At 41.3% G+C, this 22,635-nt stretch overlaps 1 protein-coding gene across 2 annotated transcripts in view; it reads right to left on the minus strand.

Moving 5' to 3' along the window:
* Nucleotides 1-22,635, minus strand: part of SOBP (sine oculis binding protein homolog) — a 115,120-nt gene that overhangs the window by 71,162 nt on the left and 21,323 nt on the right. For both annotated transcript variants that reach the window (XM_087776198.1, XM_087776197.1), the window contains exon 4: nucleotides 20,028-20,179. In XM_087776198.1, the coding sequence (XP_087632324.1) occupies nucleotides 20,028-20,179 (152 nt within the window). The remainder of the gene's footprint in view (nucleotides 1-20,027; nucleotides 20,180-22,635) is intronic.

A 22,635-nucleotide genomic window follows, 5' to 3' on the forward strand; every position in this document is an offset into this window, starting at 1 on the left:
CTTCAGCTGTCAGCCGGCCAGTTCACAAACAATTACCCTAAACACTTGACCCATGCAGTGTCCCGAGTATCCATCAAGCAGTGGCTGCTGTGAGACCAGTCCTATGGTACCGACATGAGCTTGACTTCCCTTTTGACAGTTACTACATCAGATAGGCTTGGCTTGGTTTTTCATTATAGTGGTGGCTTTCTGAGGGTGAATAGGGTTGTAGTTTTCTGTCTGTCTTATAAACTCCACCCGTGATTCAAAAATTAAGCTGTGCTCTTTCGGTGTTTTGTCACTCCTGGCAGGAAAAAATCCACATGTCAGGTTTTCTTGACCATTACCCTGATGATGCTAACTGAGGTGGGAAGTCATCTACTCATTCTCTAGCCACCCTGACAGGGACAAGATACATCTGGGTCAATGTAGGAAGCATACAGAGCACACAGAGTTTCTTTGTTAAACAAGAAGGTGCCATTTCTAAATAACCACTTTCTTAACTACAATCTCATTTTAAGCGGAGGTCACTGGCCTCTGTCCTCCAAGGAATAACAGTACTGAGATAAAATCAGCACCAGGAAAGACACAGGATTAGAAACAGGGGGCAGGGAGCGAGGATTTAGGAAGCTGAGAGGGTGTCCCTAAATCTCAGAAAACACTTACTTTCCCCAAGACCATTCAGGTCTTGAAATCTGAGACTCACGACAGGAACACGAGCTCCGTCAAATCAGCCGGGTTTTCTGCAACTCTGACAAGGAATTCAGTGCAACAGCTCATGAAAACAGGTGGTGAGTGTCCAGTTCAGACTTGGAAGCAGTGGACTACTGTAAAATTCCCATCTTCCCACCCCTTGATTTAAGAATTTCCGTGTCAAAAGAAAATGGTCAGCTCAGCAAACAGACTGAACTATGTCGTAAAAGCCATGTCTTTTTGATTACAATAGCTGTGAAATACACAATGCATCTTTAAGATTTTACAGTGCTGGAAATATAGGAGAACTGAAATATTTGCCATTCTGTTATCGAGGTATCAGGCCTGCAGCATACAGGAATATTTTATGAATGGCAAACCAGAAAGAGTTGCTTTTTCATTCTTGGGTCACATTCACAGCAATGCAACAGTGAAGAATAAGCCCCTCTCTCTTCCAAAGAATTGATTTGCTTCATTAAAAGCCAAGCCCTCTTTCTCTTGCCAGCTGAAATAGCTGCCTTTGTATTCTTAAGTGAAATCATTAAAAAACGTGTCAGACTGAGAAAGATGTGTTTTTCCCAGGTATTCCTGAAAGCCATTGAGTACTACAAGTCAGCGCTACGAAATGATGCTGCACCACTCCAAGCATTTGTTTCTCTTCCCAAACAGAACATCATTGTTCTTATTTAAAGAAATAATCCTCACAAAGCTGAAATAATTATTCAGCCTAAACAGCCCATAGCAAGTGAAACAGTCTTTAGACAGCTGTCATGGCTCAGTCTTCCGGAAGCTTTGATTTTAATGAAACTCATTAAGGAAAGAAATTAACAGAAATTAACAGGAAAATATCATAATTTGTCTTGTTTCAGAAAGCTTGAATGGAGACAAAAGGCTCTTTAACATGACACGTAATGTGACCAGTCAAAACTCCCTGTGTTGCTGAGTCTCGCACGCTGAGTAAGTAAGTCCGAAGTTGCTTATGTTGCAGCTCCACAGTTTGGTGCAGTGAAATGAAAATGTTAAATGAGAATACCCTGTCTTTCGGCACTAAGGAGCCTGTCTCCTAGCATCTGTACGCTGTGTGCTCGTACAAGCATGCGGGAATGTTCAAGGTAATGAATACGCTACCTGTAAATATCCTAGGGTAATGAAAGATGAAGGGTAATAAACACTCTGGAGAAGGGAACCATCTTATAGGTAGTTCATGACAACTGTTTCTTTCTGCAACACTCTTCAACAGAGGGGAAAAAAACCCGCACTTATCTTTTCAGATACATATTAGGTATCTAAGTTATCTCTGATTTCCCGTTCAGAAGCACAAAAAGGGACATTTCACTGTGGTTTTTAATCTGAGCAGAACTGACAGCGGAGCATGCGGTGCTGTAAGCAGCTCAGCAAGGCAGAGATAATAACATTGACATATCTTGGTTTAGTCTCCTCAGCCTCTCCTCTGGCACTCGCTGGCATGCTCTCCCTTGACCGAGCTTGCTACACCGCTGCCTCGTCCCAGCAGAGCGCCGCGCGCACCCACCCACAACGTGGGATGGGCATCTGCTCAATGAGAGTGGCTGGGCTAAAATCCTGCCCCTGCAGGAGCCAATTGAGTTTTACCTTTGACTTTCAAAGTGGCCAGGATTTAGACCCCAGAGAGCTGTGAAAAGGAACAGTACATGTGCTCAGAGGGAAGCAGAGGGGACAGCTGGAGAGCAAAAGGGGCATGGATATCCACAGACCACATCTATAAATTAAAATTTCCCCCCGAGTCACGCTCTGCTCCTCATGGAGACCAGTTTTTGCTGCAGAAGTGTGGGGGAAAACTACTAAGAATCTGTTGAAAACATGTAAATAAAAGCATTACCTATTTGTCATTTGCCCCTTGCCACCTGCAGCAGGAGTCGGCTCCCGAGGCAGAGCCATGTTATTTTGCCATCATATTACAAATCTACTGACAATGGCAAGGGAGTAACAGGGACACGGTTACTATCACTTCCTAGCACAAGGAAGGTGGGCCAAAGATGACCTGACTTTCCCAGATGTGGATGTCCAGCTGTAAGCCCCATCACAGTTCCTGGGAGATGAGGTGTTCACAACACCTAGACAAATCAAATCATTATGCTATGGCTCTTTACTCTTTGCTTCGACTATTGTGGTGAGCAGAAAACATTCCACCAAAATTCTTTTGCTATCTTGATTTGCTTTCATTTATTCTGGCATGCAATACGCTGTGCATTTATAACATTCATTCACAATAGTTATTTCAAAATTGCTTGCACTTCATCAAGTTTCCTTTTATATCGTCCCTTTTTCTTATTCCAAGGAGGGCAAATATAATTTATTCACCTTTTTATAAAGGAAGCCTGGAATCCCACTGAAGTTCTTTGCAAACCTCCCACTGCCCAAGACCTCCACAATTGAAACATTATGTTCTTTACTCCCCAGTACTTCTCTTATTCTGTAATCCCTACCTCTAATCTGTGTGCTCCTGGAGTGGCCATCCCAGCAGCAGTTCAGTGACCGTACTTCAGAAGTGCCCCTATGAACCCCCCCACTACCCGGCGAGGAGAACAGTGCCCACAGGACTGCTCCATCTCCTGCTTTGGGACGGGGCCAGCCCATCTGTCTCAAATGCAGATAGGGCACAGAGATATGTACTGACCCCCTTCAGTCCCTGCTCTCATTTACAAATCCCACTCCAAGGACGAATGAGAGAGGGACCCATATTTCCTTCACCATTCGGTCCTCCATAACACTTGGCTGAGGGGGCCTGTCTCTTCCCTGGGAAAAGCCAGAAATCCGTACTAAGGAACTTGTATCAAGAACATAGAGCCCCTGTACATCAAAACAAAACCCTTCCTTTCCTATTTATATTGGAAACTTTAAAACAGCCACCTCAGCCTTTGCCATCACTTTGGCTGTTACGGAAGAGCTTGTCCTTTGCTTTCAGACACATTTATTTTACGTAGCATGACAAGAAACCGCAGTCAAAACTTTTCATTGCTCTAGTCTGAAAAAAATATGCTTTTTCTTCTGCATTATAAAGGAAGAAAAGCTTTGAGAACTTAGTAGGCAGGTTTGTTGATGAAGTACTTCAACTATGAAACAGAAAGCATCCTTCTCATGATCCTTTTCATGAGTATATTTATGGGACATTTTTTAATTCTGGAAACAACAGCACGTAGCCACTGGATCTACAATCTTCAGACCAGATTTTCCACTAGTTTACTTCAGTTTTATAGAAACATAATTCAACCAATTTCTATGGAACTACTACATTGTAAAACTGGGTGATCTCATGGAGAATTTCTTTCTCAGTATTCTTTTTGTCACTTATCGCAAAAATAGCAAGATCAAACATTACATGAGAGGCAATTTTTCAGCAGGTATTACACATACTGCAGCAGCCCATGACAATTTACAAGTAAAACACAAGTATAACGGGAATACTCAGAGCACTGGTTTCATTTATGCCTGGTATAATAATTTGTGTGTGTGCATGCGTCCTGGATGCAGGTGATGTTGATCAGTTGGGGATGATTTCTGTAAATTGACAGACCCATGTTATACCTGGCACAGGGCTTGCTTCACCTCGGGAAACGGGCTATGACTTAGTGGAGGCTCACTTTTGTCACTGACATTAGTATGGTGGACAGAGACCTCATTTCACGATCAGACCCTATCTCATATTGGAACATCTGTGCCTCGGCACTGCCAAACATGTACATCCTTCCTGACGGGCCAGTCAGAGCCAGTTAAACCTAGCAAATGTGTTTGTGCACAGCACTTTAGCAATACAGCACGCGCAAAACCCGCTAGCTTTCTTCCATAATATTTGCAAATTCCGTAACAGTTGATTATTTATACATTAACCCACAGCCTTCATTTCTTCCATCTTATACCCATCCATTGTAGATGTAGTGTTGTTGCCACTTGCTCTGTTAGGCACGAATTAATGCATCAGAGCCGTGTAATTTATGCATGCTATTTTGTCAAGTCTGTCTGTATGGAATCTGCTTTGGAGAGGCAAGCTGCTCTGTACTCTGGGGCCAGAAATAGTATTAATGTTTTATTTTTTTGCCTTTGGTGCCATGGATCAAGGTAACTTCAGAGCAGTCACCAGCAAATCTTTGATGAGATGGAAGTTGCAACGTTCTGTGTTTTATGCCATTTCAGCGAGGAAACCGAACTGCCTGCCTTTCCCAGGAAGCAGCCTTACAAGGCAGACAGCTTGTTCCACTTAAACGCGCCCCACTGCAATAACAGTATTACTTGGGAAATGAAGACACAACATACAGTCTTTTCTTAGTGCTTTACAATTCTCAGGTCAAGTGCTAATACATATTACAGAGCGCTCTCTGGCAAGTATTGTTAGAGCTGTCATTAAAGACCTCCAAAAGTCTTAGCTGTGCAATTGAAAATGTTTCCAAATCCTCTTATCCCAAACATAACAAATCTTGCTGTTGCTAAATCTGATGTTTTGTAAATTTGATACTACTTGGCTTATTGAGGGGGCTGGAGAATGTTTTTGTGCAATAACACAGATCTCCAGAAAAGGAATAATGCATCTCTGCAGCAAGGGAATAAACGTGGACCTCTGGGAAGGGATTTACGCGGACCGGTGGAAAACGAAAAATCAAAGACCACTTCCAGTACAGTATGAAGAAGATTCTAGGATTAAAAGGCACAATAATGCTACCCAATTACAGCTCTGCCTGGGTCATGCGCTATGCGTAGCAGAAAGAAGCAAGATGGCAGATACCCTGGGTTATTTTAATTAATTTAATCATGTGACTAATTGGTCTCTGCTGGGTTTCTGTGGTAACTGCTTCCTAAGTGCTGATGGGCAATTGTGTTAAACGTAGCCTGGAAACTGCACGTAGGGTGCAGTGCCTTCTAGAGAGCAAAGGGAATTGTACAGCTGTGCGGGGAAGGTGCTCCTGCTGGGGCGCTGATTATCTCCGAGCAGAATGTTTACAGCTGTACTGTCCTCTTTGCTCCTCTGCAAGCACGCTTCCCGAAGGAACACGCTTATTTGCAGAAAACGTGCTAGACTTTCTTCCTCTCGGGCGTGAAAGTAGATTTCCTGTAGGAATTTTTGAAGGCACATGTACGCGGCAGAGCACGCGCTATTTGGAAACAAAGGGAGAGCAGCTAGAGAGCCGTGCGTGCAAAACTGAAATGACTCCTGCGTGCGCAGTGTGAGGCCCTGGAAACCAGAATGTCTTCTTGGCGGTAGCTGTGTTCGAGGGTAGATCCATTACTGAACCCTGACACAAACAACGTGCAAAACTGTTTTTTTCCAACTGCTCCTGCATCTCTTGTATTATTCATGAAATCCCTAAATCCACACGGGTCACAATTAGCATGGAGTACTGCAAAATGGCACAGAGCCGCCTTCAAAATTGGCAAACATGAAAATGACTTGTAAAAGTCATTCTTTGCTTCACGGGTTGAATTTCGGATCACCACGAACAAGAAGTTGTCATCCTGCTGGATCCAAACTTACACCCGCGTCTCCTCACATGATTAATGTAACAGTACGAACGGAAAGATGATTAATAATAGCAACCTACATTCCAGTAATCACAATTGCACATAAGAAATGACTGTTTAATGGGGTGGTAAGCTAAACCCCGTTAAGGGCATAGAGAAAAAACAACTGAGAATCTCCTCAGTATCTTTCACCAAAAAAAACAACCTAAGAAAACATCCATAAGACAACACAAGACATGCCGCAAATACAGAACACAACACAGAACAGTAAATGCCATGCCTTACCCTAACCTCACCAGTGAAAATGCAGAAACGGGTTAGGAAATATAGGAAGACATAGCCAGAGAGAGGTTAAAAGTTTGGTAGCTACATGCGAAGGCTAGAAAGGTTCCACTTAATAAAGCAAGGGAAAGGATAAGGCAGAATGGTGAAGGAGGAAAAATGTGCATTACCTCCCTGCCCTGGGCTACTGGAGAATAAAGAGCTATCCAGCCTAAGTGTGGCAGACCTGGGCTTTATTTATTTAATATAAACTAGGTTAAATGTAAAATACCTTATACAGCTTTATCAGCAAAAAGTGACAGTTGTAGATCACGAAGTACACAGACAAATATCTAATTCCTTATTTTTCCTGTCGAAATGCCACCATGGGCTTGTAGCTTGGGATTCAGTTCTCATCCTGCTGACAGTGGAAACACTGCCCCTGACATCCGCAAGACTGAAATACCTCCTCTGTTTTGAAACTGGTGGTCAGTACCTTATTGCATATTCTATTTGGCAATTTATATTGAGTTATTCAAACCTAAATTCAAGGCCTGAAGAAAGAAAAAGCACAAAATAACCACATTTGTGACTAGCTGTCTTTAGGAAATCAATTTTAGGAAACACCTTACAAACTGTGCAACACGCTTTAATATCTCTAGTTGTGTTCTTTGTAAAAGTTAGGCATAGTGAGGGTGCTACACATTACATTTTATACTGAAATGTCCAGATATAATGAATTAGAGTTCTATATGACACTTCCTTAAAAATAGCCCTTATTATGTGAGATTGAACACAACCTCACATATTGCTTTAATCCTTTTATAAAAAGTCTTCTACACTTTCCATGTTTTTATCAACAGTATAGACTAGAAAATACTGACATTTTCAAAATACTTCAAAAGAGTGGTGTGGTGACACTGATAACTGCATTATGAATGTTGAAAATTTTCATGAGAGATTTGAAGATGATTGAAAGTGAGACAAAACATTTTCATTTTAATGAGAATAATAATAAAAAAACTTTCCAGTGACACTATAACAAACGTATTGCTTCTCCAGACCCAGTAAGAACTAAATGGAGCTATTACAATTCCTACACTGAGCCAAAATTACAGCTGATATAAGTAGCCCCATTGATTTTAATAAAGCTACGCCTGCTCACACCAGTTATGTATTTGGCTGACCAAACGGGACACGTCAGTTTAGATTTGGATTATGTCACGGAGCCCTTCACGCTTGCTATGCCATCAGTGCAACCGCTCTGATTAGGAAGATGGGTCTCGCCATAGTGATCAGCCCATTTGTTCATCTCATCTGGCAAATTGCAGCTGACAATAGCCAATACCTGAAGGAAAGAGTGAAAAATATCCTATAATCTACGCAGTTATAGGATGCATCTGGGGCTTACACTGGCAGGCAATCTCTCTGATGAACAAGGTTTGGTTTCAGTTGCTCTTTTACTAGGCTTAGCTATGCATTTTGCTAATAATCATGAGTTATCTCAAACCTATGCAACTATACTATTTAATTTCAGGCCCAGTTCAACTGCTGCTCCAGTCAGAGCACTCCTGTTTATTTCAGTGGCTTGTGGCTCAGGCCTTTAACTACTATTTGTGATAGTTCAGTCTGAAAATGGGCAGTGTAATTTTGGGAAGTAATACTGCCTGCTGAATCCAAGTATACTATCCTTTCATTTCTGCAGAAGTCGGAGACGGAAAATACAGAGAAGACAGTGTATGCATTCCCTCTGCCAGTGCCAGCTTCGGTATTTACCAGCGTTTGCTCATCCCAGGTTAGTCCGTCCCAAGCAAAGCAGCTCATTTCAGGCCACAGTTCCAAGTGCTAACACATCGAAGTATTATATATCGAAAATGCAAAAGATGAACTTCTTTCCAGCCTTCTCCTCCTTCTCCACAGCCTTAACGCTTTCGTATTCCCTAAATCATCTTTGACCCTGCCTGTCCCTTAACCCTGCCCATCCAAACTCCCTCCAACTCTTGCCACTCCTTGCTCTATCTATGTTTCAGCAACCACCCAACTATCCTCCTCAACAACCCCATGCTCCAGACCCTAGCTATGGCCATTTAACTACCATTACATCTGCACAGTCCAGCTTATTGCCCTTACCTATCCTCAGCTTCAGCACCTTGTCCAGTTTCACTCATGCCACTAAGATATTTTTTTCGATTTGTTTTTTTGTTTTTTTTTCCCTAGACATATTAACTCGCTTTTGTCAAAGTAGAAGTAATTTAGTTAGGTTTTTTTCATTATTTCTAATTCCTCCAAAGAACTATTTTCTGTCCTGTCTGGTATCTGCAGCTCCTCCTAGTTTAGTATCATCTGCAGAGTTGGTGAACTTGCTCTCTGTTCTCTCCTGAAGACCATTAATGAAATATGAAATAAGACCAACCTCATGAAAGTCCCTCTGGCACTTCTCTATCCACAACCTGATATGCTGCTCTTTATCATCACCCTTTACTTTATTCCTTGAGCCCGTTTTCAGGCCACTTGACAGTGTTCATATCCAAAGTAATTTGAATTAATCTGAGGGTAAGATTTCATGAGATGCTATTTCAAGTGCTTTACTAAATTCCAAATCCATTAGAACTTCTAATTTGCCTCCCTCAGCTGATTTCCGTGCATGTGTGTACATACTAGCTGTGTTTGCTTGGCAAAACCTCTGTACTCCTCTGGTACTCCTTGCCCATGTGGTATAACTGCAGAAAATTGGGATTTGGTTGAGTGGGTTTGTGTATCGAAGTATCTGCTTTATGTTGAAAAATTCAACTTTTTTCTAGAAACAATTAATTTTTCTGTAGCAAATTGAATTAAAAACTTCTGTAGCACATATAAAAACATTCCTCAGCATTATGAAGTAATTTTTGTGCTGGCAGTAAACTTGGGTCCTTTGGAATGCAATCAGCTCTTTATTTAAATGTCCAACTTCATATGAAAATGTGGACCAAGGTACGCTGCTGTGCCAAAATGCGGTCGTTGTTTCCGTGGAGGGCATCAAACTACCCATACACATCAACTAGCACATCAAAAACAACCAACCTTATCCAGCAAACATCATCCTGAGTCCAAATAAACTATGTTCACCTAAATATCTTTGTCTAAAAGCTGTTATGTATAACAATTATATCCCAGCTGTTCTTTACAATGTTACAACCTGCCAGGTCACGCCTAACTAAAAGTTACTTTATTCTGCCATTAAGCAAATCAAATAAAAATTACTTAGGAACTCTCAGCTTTGTTTCCTATGCTCAAGAAGAAAGCAACCTTCTTATGTCTCTCTCTCTTTTTTTTTTTTTTTTAAGCACCATACAAATGACTTCCAAATTTTCAGGAACAGTTGCTGGTTTTAATGATATATTGCAGATCCTTGTCAATATCTCTGCTGCTTCACACTTTTATTTCCTTAGGAACACTCGGCTGAGTACCATCTGCTCCTGGTGATTTACTGCTCTCGAGTTGCTGAAGTTGCTCCATAACTTCCTCCTAAGAGACTTCAATTTCTGTTATAAGGCCACACTCTGATTTCCTGTGAAAAGTGTCCTTGGAACAGGAATTTCTTCATCATCCTCTGCAGTGAAGATGGACGCAGAAAATTTAATTTTTCTGCTGTTCTGCCTTTTCTGAAGGGGCCAGAGTCACTGCTGGGTGGCCTATGGGCACAAGGGACTTACAGGTGGCTTTCTGTTTTCTACAGAGCCACTTTTTCTATACTTTCTACAGTGCCTTGTACATATACCTTTCAGATAATTTCCTTGCCCTTTTATTCCTGCCCTTTATCTCAGGGACCTTTGGTTATAATTGACTTGATTGCATTTTCACATTTTTTGAAGTGCAAGTTTTGTCTTAAAAAAGCAAAACATTTGGTATTTCTGGTACAAGTGTGCCTGGGACCCCGTTGGCATCTCCATAGTTTAACAACCGCACTTCCAATTTGGAAAAAAATGTTTTTTCCTCTCTTGCTGTGTGAAAAACCACAGAAACAATAAGAAAACAGACCGCATGCAAAATAATGAAACTGCCCGTACACAATGTACAGGCAAATATGCACAGGGCCTGATCCAGAGCTCATTACAAGCAATGGGACATCACCCATGGACGCCGATGGCATCTGGATCGGGCCCAAAAGAAGCACACCAAAAAGCAGAGGGAGTTTTTTGTCTCATCTTTCAGTTACAGTAATCATAGGTGTTGTTTGTAACAGTAGTAGGTAACAAATTTTCCAATAAAAGTGTGATTTTGAAGTTGACAGTGTCCCTTTAAGCTTATGCACTTCTTCACTTAACTATGCCAGATTTACTCTCCCCTTTCTACTTTTTCCTTGCTCAGAGGTATACATACCATCTGTGCATCTAATATGGTGTTCTTAAATAGCCTCCAGAGTGATTCAATGCTTCTTTTTTCCCCTTTTTTTAAACTTTCTCTCAGTTAACCCTTTTCCTTGGTATTTTAGAATCTTCTCTTTCAGAGCTCCTGGTCCTTTCTTTCTTTAGGATGAAGTTACCATCTTCCGACACGGAAGTCCAAGAGTACGGCTAGCTGTTCTTTTAATGCCTGTGCATTAGACACAACTGAGTGGGGAGTTGCCTTCTCAAGGCATTGATATTGATAAACTGCTTCTGCAAACAGAGGCATGAGACCGAACCATTCGTCGATGGCCGAAGTTGACCATTATTACTACTACACCATGAAATTATTCAAACCTACCTCCCCATAAATATCTAAATGCCAGTGTTCTGTTTAAATCTCTAGATTAAGCTTTTAAGAGTTATGTTTAGTCCTAGGAGCTTGCTTCCACCCGATTTAGTAGCACTGTGCACCGCGACTGTGAAAGCCTGGGGGCTAAATGAAAAATAATAAGAGTAACTGAGACTGAGCTGTTGTTTGATTCCTAACTCAACAGGTTTCCCCTTTCATTTGACAGTCCCAATTTCAGGAAGGAACGGCCACAGGCATACGGGACACTGCACTGCCGCATCCATCTATGTGATACAGGGAAGATTACTGCATTCAGCCAGTGCTAATGGGGGAAGCTGAGTCCTCGATGGTCTCACACACTCCCCAGTAAAGCTGTGTTGGGCTACCATACCCCACTGAAGATCCTTCCCCTCGCGAAGCCCAGATAAGAGCCAGAGAGATGCTCTGCTCTGCTTTTAAAATAAATGGACAGCAACAGAGCCACGTTTCCCGCTGCCCGCCCCGTGTATGCCAGCCAAAAGAGCTGGCTCCTGCCTGAGCATCTCCCCCAGCCCCTCCATGCAACGGAGGCAGAGTCTGGCCTCCTGCTTCTTAGGCAGGAGACTAAATAAACCCAAACCATCTGAAGACACACACACACTCACACACACACCCTCCCACCCCCAAAACCATCAGATACTTTATGACTGTTTCTAAAAATTATTAAACAGATGAGTACATTTACTTTAGATATAAAATTGCATCCAGGCTGACAACTTGCAACATATGTTTACTTTCAGCCCAATTTAAATTTAAATGGGCGAGTTGTAAATGCTTGGGTTTTTGACAGAGCGCGGCCTGTCACTGAACTTAGCTGGCCAGCAAACAGTCTTTTTATTATTGCAGAAATGATTTTCTACAGGAAAGATATTTGACATTTTCAGAGTTTTGCCCTATAAAACCCACCTCGCTCTTCCGGCAAGTTTAACACTTGTCCATCGAGCATGGTGAGAAGCTGACTTTAACTAACAATTCCCGGTAGCAGATTTTCCCGTTCATCTGGCAGCTTGTAAGTTATATCCATTTGGCCTCTTCTAGCCTCATTTAGACTCACAAGGCCAGATTCAAGGTTAATGCGCATAAGGGTTTCTTTAGTCTTCCCATAAACCGGGAAATGTTTGCAAACAAACTAAAAGGGATGCAACTTTCCTACCTAGAAGGGGCCAAAACATATACATGTCATTTACTCCCTTGGTCTGACTCAGTTTCATCCTTGAATTTGTCCCAAGATTTCTATGCGTGATGGAGAGGGAAGTCACTGCTTCGGGAAAGTAAGAAAGTAATTAAATACAGACCATCAGCTGAAAAGAAATATCGCATCTCCACTGAACTGCTGCCTCACCTGCACAAATTACTTCACCACTAGCGAAATGTGACAGCAACGTGTGCTCCCGAGAAAATTTAGGACTAGCAATGACCTTCCACCTTCAGCTGGGCCCCTCAGGTTTTCTACTGCTGCCCACCATGGTCCCTTGCCTGGGCAGAATTTCACCCCGTTAAAGTATGTGGTCAATTGTAATATTCCGTACATCCTTTCAGGAGTGTGTACGGAGGGCGTTGTTCACAACATCGTTCCTAATCCAAACATATTTTTGAAAACCATATTTGCTTAATTTTGGTTTTTAAATAAAAATATATAGAGTGAAAAAAATACTCAAGCTCCTTTTTCAATATTTCCCTAAATTAATGAGCTGACTGATAAGTGAACAGATGCATTAAGGCAATAATTTATTCAAATGTCATGATATTTTTGAACAAACATATTATTTAATATGCATTTCATTATTTGCCCAGCTCGTATTAGTATTAATGATTGATGTGTTCGTTAGGAAAGGGAAAAGTGGCACCAAATATAATCTGTGCAAATTAGATTGACTTTGGAGATCTACTGTAAGTTTTCATCAGAATAAAGACTGTTCTCGATGCTCATTCTGTGTTGATCACATGGAAACAAAGCTGGAAGGTGCCTAATTTCATACGAGGCCAAGGCAACGTGGGCTAATCTAACGTAACCTGAACCGAGACATGGAACATAGCAGGGAGCAATATTTTTTGAGCGATTGCCTAGCTCACATAGGTTGGAGCCAAAGGGGTTCAGAGGTAAAGTAAGCACCCATGTGCATTATATCCGCCCATTTTCTGAATGCATCGTTATTCATCTAAACTCTGTAACCAAAAATCCCTTGGTGATGTAAAAATGTCCTGGATACAGATCATGAAATCTATCTTGCCAAACTTTTTAACTGAGCAAAATGTCTGTTTTCCCTCTCTCCCTTCAAAAATTCATCTTAAGTGATTTAAGACTTCAGTAAGGCACCTCAGTAACCTCCAGAAAAATAGCTACTGGCCATCTTTCTTTCTCAGCCACTCTGGTAGGCAGCAACTTCTTTCACATTTCCAATATCAAGGTGTCATAACATCTATTTAAATCCACATCATTGGTCTAAACTGCATACACCTAGTGTGTGAAAAGCTTAAAAGCATTTCTAGTTAAGTCCTAATGCAATTAGTGGTGTTTTGTTGTAACATCTGTATGTAAACAAAACCTACTTCTGGCAAGAAGGAGAGAAGCAATCACTGAAGCTGTCCAGAAGTGATGCGAGGATACCTCATGTAAACTGGTCGCTTTGTTTGAATCAAACGCCTGCTGTCCAAGAGGCAGCAGATTCTCAAGCTGTAATTAGCATATTCATCTTGATATAACCAAAGTAGCCAGAATGCAACACGACTGGTGTAATGTGACATGGTGGTTAAAATTAAAAGTGAACACGCCTTTTAATTGGATTGGATACCTGCTAGTAATTCTGACAATGGGAATTTGATTCAAATTTATAGTATTAAATGGCAGCAGATGGACAGTAAAATGTCCATTGAGTTTGCAAACTGACAAGCACACTTGGTTTGCCAGATCCCTTCATTAAGGCATTGGTGGCATCAGTCAGGTGCTGATGCATTTCATCGTTAGCAATGTTAATACGTTTTGCTTTGCTGTGGGTGAGCAGTGAGATATTCTGACTGATGGTCTCAGTAGGTTAATTTGGAATTTCATTTGCCTCTTCTAATCATGAAAAATCCTAGCTCTGGTTTAGGGAAAGAGTTTTATGACATTTCTGGGTTTAGCATCCAGTGAGTAAAAAGGCCAGCTGATGACAGCTAGACAATGATGCCAGCTCTTCTCCTTTCCGACTGATGCCACCCATCTCTTTCACAACTCAGGATTTGCTTTATATCTAGGTATCTGTTCCAGATTCTTGGTCACTGTCTGCAGCCTTCTAACCTCCACAAACTTTAAAAAAACATCCTCTGAGGGAGGATATTTTCCTTCCCCCTCCTTCCCCAGATTGTTCCTCAAAGAAGTTTGCAATTGTGCCCCACATTTAAACTATTTCCTCTGCAGACTCCGAGTCTCAGCTGCATTCACTCAGCAGCACTCATTTATATCTCAACACAGCAATCATAGCTATGGAGATGTTTGTCCTCTTTTCCCCTTCTACCTTCAAGCATTTGCAAGAAACCTTCTTAATTGGCTGCTGTGACAAATACGCGTACATGCAGATGTGCACATAGCCACACAAGCACACGTAAATACACATGCGCACATTCTATGCAAACCCACAGCAGAAGCAGCAATTTTGTGAACCGTTTATTAAATCCCACTTCTCTACAGTTCCACAGAACCAAATATGGATGATTTCCCGCAAACCAGGTAGGACACCTGCTCTACACTGACCTTTCTGAACACCTAATTAATGCAAGTTAAATCTCTAGGAGAAATAGGTTTTTTATTCAGAGCCCCATGTGTTTCAAAACTTATTATGGAAAGGCACTCTACAGGAAGATGTAACAGCTAAGCTGCCTTTTTTTTTTTTTGTAAGGGGCATTATTTGCATCAAGTTGCTTTAAGCGATTTTCCAAATTTCCATGAATGATGATCATTTTACAAATTAAATTTTGCAGGTGCATAAGAAAGAGAAGAAAGTAACGTATTTTTTTTGCCTTTATTCATTGACTTAACAGGGAGATTGTTAAACGTTTCTTATGCACTGTTAGAATGCACAATTAAGCTTGAAATCAAGAGAACTTTCTCTGACAACCCTCAGTAATAATTTTGGGGAATGATAGCTTCTGTTTACTCCCAGTTTTTAGTATGTGTTTGTATATACATATCCATATTAATCACATAGCGATATACATTAATTAACCAAAAAATTACTCAGGCAGGAGTACTAAGGCTTTATGATGTTGTGTGCACTTTATCATCTTTAAATATAATTTGAAAATGTAAGGAACTGTCTAATGCAAGAAAACTCAGGACTAAATAAATATGTACGACTTCTTACAGCCCCATTTGATTGTTCACATTCATTCTTGCTACGCAGATGTGATAAAAGCATAAAATACACTGCCTGTCTGCGCTACCGACACACACAGTGCTGCCCGTCACTATCCTGTACAGGGAGAAAAGAGCCATCATCGTTTACATCTTCATGCTGCCAAACAGCAGTTTACTTTTACTTCTTGATTTACGCCTTTTTGTTTATTAGTATAAATGAAATTTGACTGCACTGTAAACAAAAATATCTATAATCTTTTTTCCTGATTGGAAGGCAGTGCGAAACAGGAACAAGGTCAAGTATAAAATACCAGCTGACAATCTTGCAGTCACTTTGTCTCCGATATCTTAGTCAAATAAAGTAAATTATCCTTTAATACATCTGTGAACAGAGCCTATAACCTCTATGAATTCAGTCCTCATTCTAGGTTTGGCTGTTTGGTCATAATAAATTTGTTTTCTGACCCATTGAGTCAATAAACTTGATTTCAAAATTAATCTTTTCAGGCTTCAAACTCACTGGATCCAATTATGAATCCAATCGTTCCCTTTAAATTTAATATTCTGAAACTTGGTGGTCTAGTGCTTTTTGCCCTTATGTGCCTCTTTGGTACTTAGCCTTATATTAGTTGGCCTATAAAATTAAATCTCTAAGGAAAGGAGCATCAGAACAGCTCCAAATCTTAAATCTTCAATTACAAACATTAGTACGAAGTGCTCCCTTTTTCCTGCAATGCTTCCTTTTAATTGGTAACATTATGCACAACAGGTTATCACTATACAGTAGCTCGCTATGTGTATATGGCTATGCATCCTAGACCAAACAGGAGCAGGAATGCGGATTCGGGTCATTTTTGTTTGGAGGTGCTGGTGGTATTTTTAGTTTTTTTCTAATTTGGATCTAGTTTAAATACTTTGCTTTTTGTCTAATGGGGTAAAACCCCCAATTTTTTCTTCATTTATTTCTGGTAATTTAGATAAAATTACACTATACAGGGAGACCCGTTATAATTTCAAAACGTATATTTTTCTATTCTTGCAAGGCATGGTTGCTGATATAGATAATTTTAAATGGTCATGACTGCAGGATACCTGGGGCAAAACTTGCATTTCTTACGAGAAGAGCAACTTACAATTGCACAAGTCCTTTTCCTTACAAACTCCCCACCCCAGCCATGAAGTTCCCTGACAACCCTGGCTATGTACGGACGCAGAGGGTACAGGGGCACAGCTTCTGGAGCACAAATGGACACAACCACTGGGACAAAAGGCTGGGACAGGAAGGACTGATGTGCACCTCTGACTAAACTGCTTGGGTTCAAACACTCCCAAGGCCAGCAAGGTACTGGCTTATTCCAGTGCATTGCTACTCTTGCTAAACCTACTGCGGGAGAGGGCTGGGAAGGAGTTAGAGCAGTCAGTGCCCAGCTAACCTGGGGTTTTCTGCAGCACTTTTGTTGCTCTCTGGGGGCTCCTCAAGGCGTTCTCATACCAAGCCTCTCCCAGCTGGGAATCTGTGGGCATGCATTGCTTCAGCGTGCATTTGCCCTGTGTATGGGAGAAGATTTTGTTATTAGGATGACGACAAAAGTTCTAATTCTGAACACAGCAATTGGCATTCAGGGACGGATAATTTGCAGTGTTACTTAGTGCTGTTTTGAGACATTAGTGATGACTTATTCTTCACTGTTTAAACAGTCCTATCATTTTAAGCAAGCGCTTATTACAGCACTTCTTATCTAGGGGAGGGAGGGAAGACTGCTTAACAGGATCCATTAGGAAATTCAAGCCTTAAATGAAGTGACCACAAGGTCCTATCAGCTCCCAGAAATGCAGCAGCTGTACATATTTAGCGTAACACAATACTATATTGTGGCGGAGATCCGCTGTTTAAAACATACATAAGGCAGGTGAAACGTGACTATTTTACTCCTCTGTTTGAAAAACGAGAAAGTGTAGAGTGACATAACTTCTCAAATACATAAATAAGCATTAGACTCATGGAGAAGACAGGTACGCTGTTGGACTAGTAATAACAGATTAAAGGTCAGCGGTTAAATCTGAAACTATTGCAGCCTTGTTCCTTTGATGTTGTTCCTCAAGACTCCGCTGTATTACTAACAGGTGAAGCGCAAAACAAGAAGCATGAGGGTCTGCTGAATTCTACTGTACCTGTCTTAATCTAATGGCAGCATTTCCTAAATATTCTGTTCCCTGATCATCTAATGCCATAAATACGCATGCAAGAGCCAGGTCCAGATTTCCCCTGCTGGGTCAGATCCTGTGCAATTCCAGATTCCACAGGTGCAAAGAGGAAGAAAATTTGACTCACTGGCTTAGCTTTGAAGCAGAGTCAATGCAGCAACCAACATATTATCAATTATATGTTACCTCACCATGTTTTGCCAAGTCCTCCTATATGACATTTTGTTAATTGGCAGCCTCTTTAGTGAAGAATAGGACATTTCACTGGGATATGATGGTATATGAAAAGATTAGGAACATCTATTGTTATTTAGATATATACAAAATAATGAATACAGAGAGCTTTCTGGATGGAAATATTCAGTATCTTTTAGCTTCCAGGAGAAGTTAACAGAGGTGTAGGAAAGGGAACCAGGGGGAATGAGATGCTCTAATTCATCCTTTCTCATAATACAAGGACAAAGAGGCCTCCAACAAAGCACACAGGTAATAAATTGCAAGTCAGGTAAAAGGGAACTTTTTCATATATTACCTGACTGATTGAGTTCATGGCCATAAACTATTACTGAATGCTACTACTCATGGGTTAGCAGAAGGCTGAAGTACATCTATGCGTTACGTTAACATGTTTTTATTTTCATTTAGTAAGGGATCTAAACCTCCTGTTTCAGGATCTAAGCTGTAGATGAAAGAGAATCCACCATGAACTGGTTGGTCTTTCATCTGCGACCCCAAGGTTTCCCAAATTATCTGGTACTCATCACTGCTGGACACACAGGACCACCTAACTAGGATCACTGACAATGCCTCCATTACTACGAACTATCTTACCCATGTAAATTTCTAATTGAAAGTCACGGGAGCATCAGCTGACAGTGATCTGGATCCTGTCACCCCAGAGTGTCTTACACATTGTAAGGCACATTGAACTACATGTGCATAAACGTGCATGTGCGCACATACTCATACATCCATGGGAACTTATTTTCAAATGAGGAGCATCTAAGGAGCATGTATTTTCCTCCTCTCCTCTACACTTTTTCTAGATAAAAAGGATGTAAACACCACTCGTTGCAGAAGACTCACGTGACTTTAACTTGCCTGTCTGCTCCACTAGACATTATGAGCTTGATTCTCCCAGACTGCCACTAAAATTCCACTCTGCTGATTTTTGCAACCTAATTCTTCAGGCATTTTTTTCATTTTTTTTCTTTTCTTTTTTTTTGGCAGGATGATGTGACCCAAATTTATAAAGGAGGGTAATTTGCTGTAACATTGCATCCTGAATCTAGGATCTATATGTACTTATTTGTTATTACCACAGATGTAAAAAAACAGATTTAGACACCTGAATTCAGTTTGAACTTGACAGGCTTTGAATGTTCCATATCGTGAGGGAAAATGGCATCATTTAGAAAACCAAAATGTAAAGGGTTTTATGAATAATAAACATTTTTAAGACAATAAAGGCTACCCAAAGACTCACACTGTTAAGCACCAAAAGGACATAGCTACTTTTTCAACAACTAAAAATGCTGGAGCGTTCCTTCATTATTTTTCTTTAAATGACATATCGCACATTCTGCTGCAGAAAAACAGCTGCTGAAGTAACCTAGAGGGCATTTTCAGGCACTGTACTTCAGTGATTACAGCAATTTTTGTAGACATTCAATATTAGGATTGCATTCTAATTTTAGACAGAGTTAAATTTAAATTGAGTAGGAGGGGTTTTCACGCTGCTCTAGATGTTCTAACCTTGCTTACCCCAACCCAAAAACTGTATAGTGTCTGAATCTTGCAGCAATGATAATTTATTAGTAATGATACACTTTAAAAGAATGAAACTAGAGCTCACCAGCAGCAGTGGGAAGATGTCCGCTGTCGTGATGGGACCCAGACTTAGGCCCTAAAAGCATTTACCCACTGGCCGTGATCCCAACGCCATGGGACTTAGTGACACTGTCATACGCAACCCTCCTCTACTCTATTTCCATGATACCTCCTCTTAGTTGTGTATAAGTAGCAAGTATCCTGAGACTCTAAGGCCAAATTGGGACTCTTACGCTAATGCTTATTAGTATTTAAATTCCCTGACTCTCACAAAACCCAAGCTTTGAGCTGAAGGAAACTGAAAGAAACAAGGTTAGTAAAGGGCTGACAGTCCAACAGACAATACAGATGGAAAGTGGAGGGACTAGGTGAAACAGAGAAAACAAAAGAAAAGAGCTTCTATTAGATGCTAAATGAGACCCAGGCTGGGGCTGATTAAAGCTATGTCTATGTAGGTTACATCTTTCCTTATTTCTCTTACCTTGTTTCTCTTGAAATATGCTCTTCGGCAAGCTGCAAAGCACTTCTCGCTGCAGAAGCATTTCACTTCACTTCCCATACTCAGGGAATAGCGCTTGATTCCAACTTTCTGGCACCAGGCACACATTATTTGTACATTTGACACATCATCTTCTACAACAAAAATATAAGAACAATGTTTACATGAGATGCAAACACTTTCCTCAGACATCTGCACGCTTACTCTTAGATACAACCAGCACCAGCTCATCTTATTTCTAACTTCCTCACTGCCTGAGAGCAGAACTGTGCATGCCTGTGATCACCAGCTTCGTCCTCAGGCAGCCGGTGACCTGTGCCAGCCCGGCTCGGCAGATCGGCAAAGCTTCTAAGATGGCTGGAAAAGATTATTAGCTTAAAAAATGGCGCATTGCTGAAAAGCTCTGGAAATCTCGAGAGCTTTTTAGCATGTTTAAGAGTGCACAACTCTTTATTAAACGGGTAACCAAGACTAGAGGCTTAATGAGTATTGCTTCTTTGTTCTTGTTACTTACAGTCTGTTGTAGTGAGCCCCTGAGATGTTCTGCTCAGCAAGCTGGTGATAAAACACACCCAGAAGGTACTGCACCAAGGCAAGTTGCTAACAAGAGCCCTCTTCTAAATAAGAAGGAACATGAAACACCCCTTTTCCATGTTGTTTCGAAATAATGACTAGCGTACAAAACGGGGAGCTTTCGTATGAATATACCAGTCGCAAAAATACAGGCTTGAATGAGAAGGAAGATGCAGCACTGTCGTAAAGTCTGCCAGGTTACTTACCAGTCATTATGCTCATAGGTCAAATTTTAATTCAGGCAGAGTTCCCAAGCCTCTTTTGAGCTCTTCTCTAATGTGTGTTACGAATATGGCATGTATGCCTTCTGCCTTGTAAAAAAAACCCAGGGCTTATTACTAAAGAGCTAGCGATATCCTTGTGTGGTCATCATTCCCACCCCAGCTTCACAGACAGGGGCAGTGAAGCCTCCTAAACAGATCAAGACAGTAAGTTAGCAGGAATCTTTCTGACTTAAAACTCAGAATTCTTCAGTTCTTATGTCCAGTCTATGATACAGCGTGACCTTTCAGTTACAGACAGCAGCCATTGTCTAACTTCTGGAAAAAAAAAAATCCCTGAAGACTAATTGTTAAAGCAGTTCCTGGTCCATGAGCTGTGGAGAATTCATAGCTCAGGGAGTCTGTCATGCAGCCATCCCATTTCCCTATAAAGGATTTGTTTTTGAAGCTACGCTGTCATCGTTCTGTAAAATTATTGGCAAACTAATTTTTAGCAGAGTGATTTGGCTCCCTTCCCCGGCTATCATAACTCAGAACTACGTGCTGCATTTTATTCACCTTAACGGAATAAATATTGCAAGTTTAATAACTTTTTTCCTTCCACAAATTGTGTTATGATTTATAGCTACAAATAAAATTGTACAATGTAAAATAATGACCTTTTAGTTTTAATCAGACTGTCTACCTTTAAACCTATATTTAAGGCTAAGCTGTAACACAGATTTGTGTTTAATGTATTTTATCACTTACCCTTTAGAGTGGGATTTGCCAATATTATAAATGTTTTCATATACTGAACATAAAGCGAAATCAAAACAATTTGGCTGAAATTATCACTAGCCATCTATAGGGTCAAGAAGCCTGCCCTTCAGCTGGCTGCAATCTCAGCCAGGCACACAGGAGCGCAGGGTGCTGTTAGGGTGGTGTTGCATGGTGTTGTTACAGCTTTCTCTCCGGACCAGTCTTGGCCAGGATGCTAACTGCTCCAGCACAGCCCAAGAGCCCTTCCCCCCATTTTTATCCTGAGCCATTTGAAGTACTAAACTTTTACAAAGGTGCCCTGATTCGGCTGCTTAATAAACCAATTCCTTACAGACTGAACCTGCCACTTTGAATGTATCAGGACAACAGAAGATCATGTGAACCAAAGGAAACAAGACGGCAACCTCTTGTTTCAGATAAAAGCAACACATATTCTCCTACTGATAAGAAGTATTTTACCTCAGGAAAATAGAAGATCTACCAGTGATACCTTTCTAATAGCCTTCATTTCTGGTGAGCGTAACTGTCATAAATGAAAAAAGAAAATTACAGAGCTGAAAGAGAGTTCACTGGCAAAGTAGGTGCTGGAGTAGCTCTTTTTGAAGCAGGTTGGCTCATCTGGGGCACAGGTTTTAAGGAGAAGCACAGAGCTCCACCACTGGGATTCTCAGGGGCTTTCATGTGTGACTTCACAGGGGAAGAGAGGAGAGGAGAGGAGAGGAGAGGAGAGGAGAGGAGAGGAGAGGAGAGGAGAGGAGAGGAGAGGAGAGGAGAGGAGAGGAGAGGAGAGGAGAGGGGAGGGGAGGGGAGGGGAGGGGAGGGGAGGGGAGGGGAGGGGAGGGGAGGGGAGGGGAGGGGAGGGGAGGGGAGGGGAGGGGAGGGGAGGGGAGGGGAGGGGAGGGGGACAGGAGGGGGAGAGGCACCTACTCTGTCAAGCTGTTGTCTTCCCATGCCCTGACCAGCAGAACTTCACCACCGCCTCACGGGGAATCATTTGAAGCAGCATTGCTTCACTTGTGGTCCATGGATCTGAC

The sequence above is a fragment of the Nipponia nippon genome, unplaced genomic scaffold, assembly GCF_047370975.1.
Source record: "Nipponia nippon isolate SJK-2023a ecotype South Korea unplaced genomic scaffold, ASM4737097v1 scaffold_4, whole genome shotgun sequence".
Lineage (NCBI taxonomy): Eukaryota > Metazoa > Chordata > Aves > Pelecaniformes > Threskiornithidae > Nipponia > Nipponia nippon.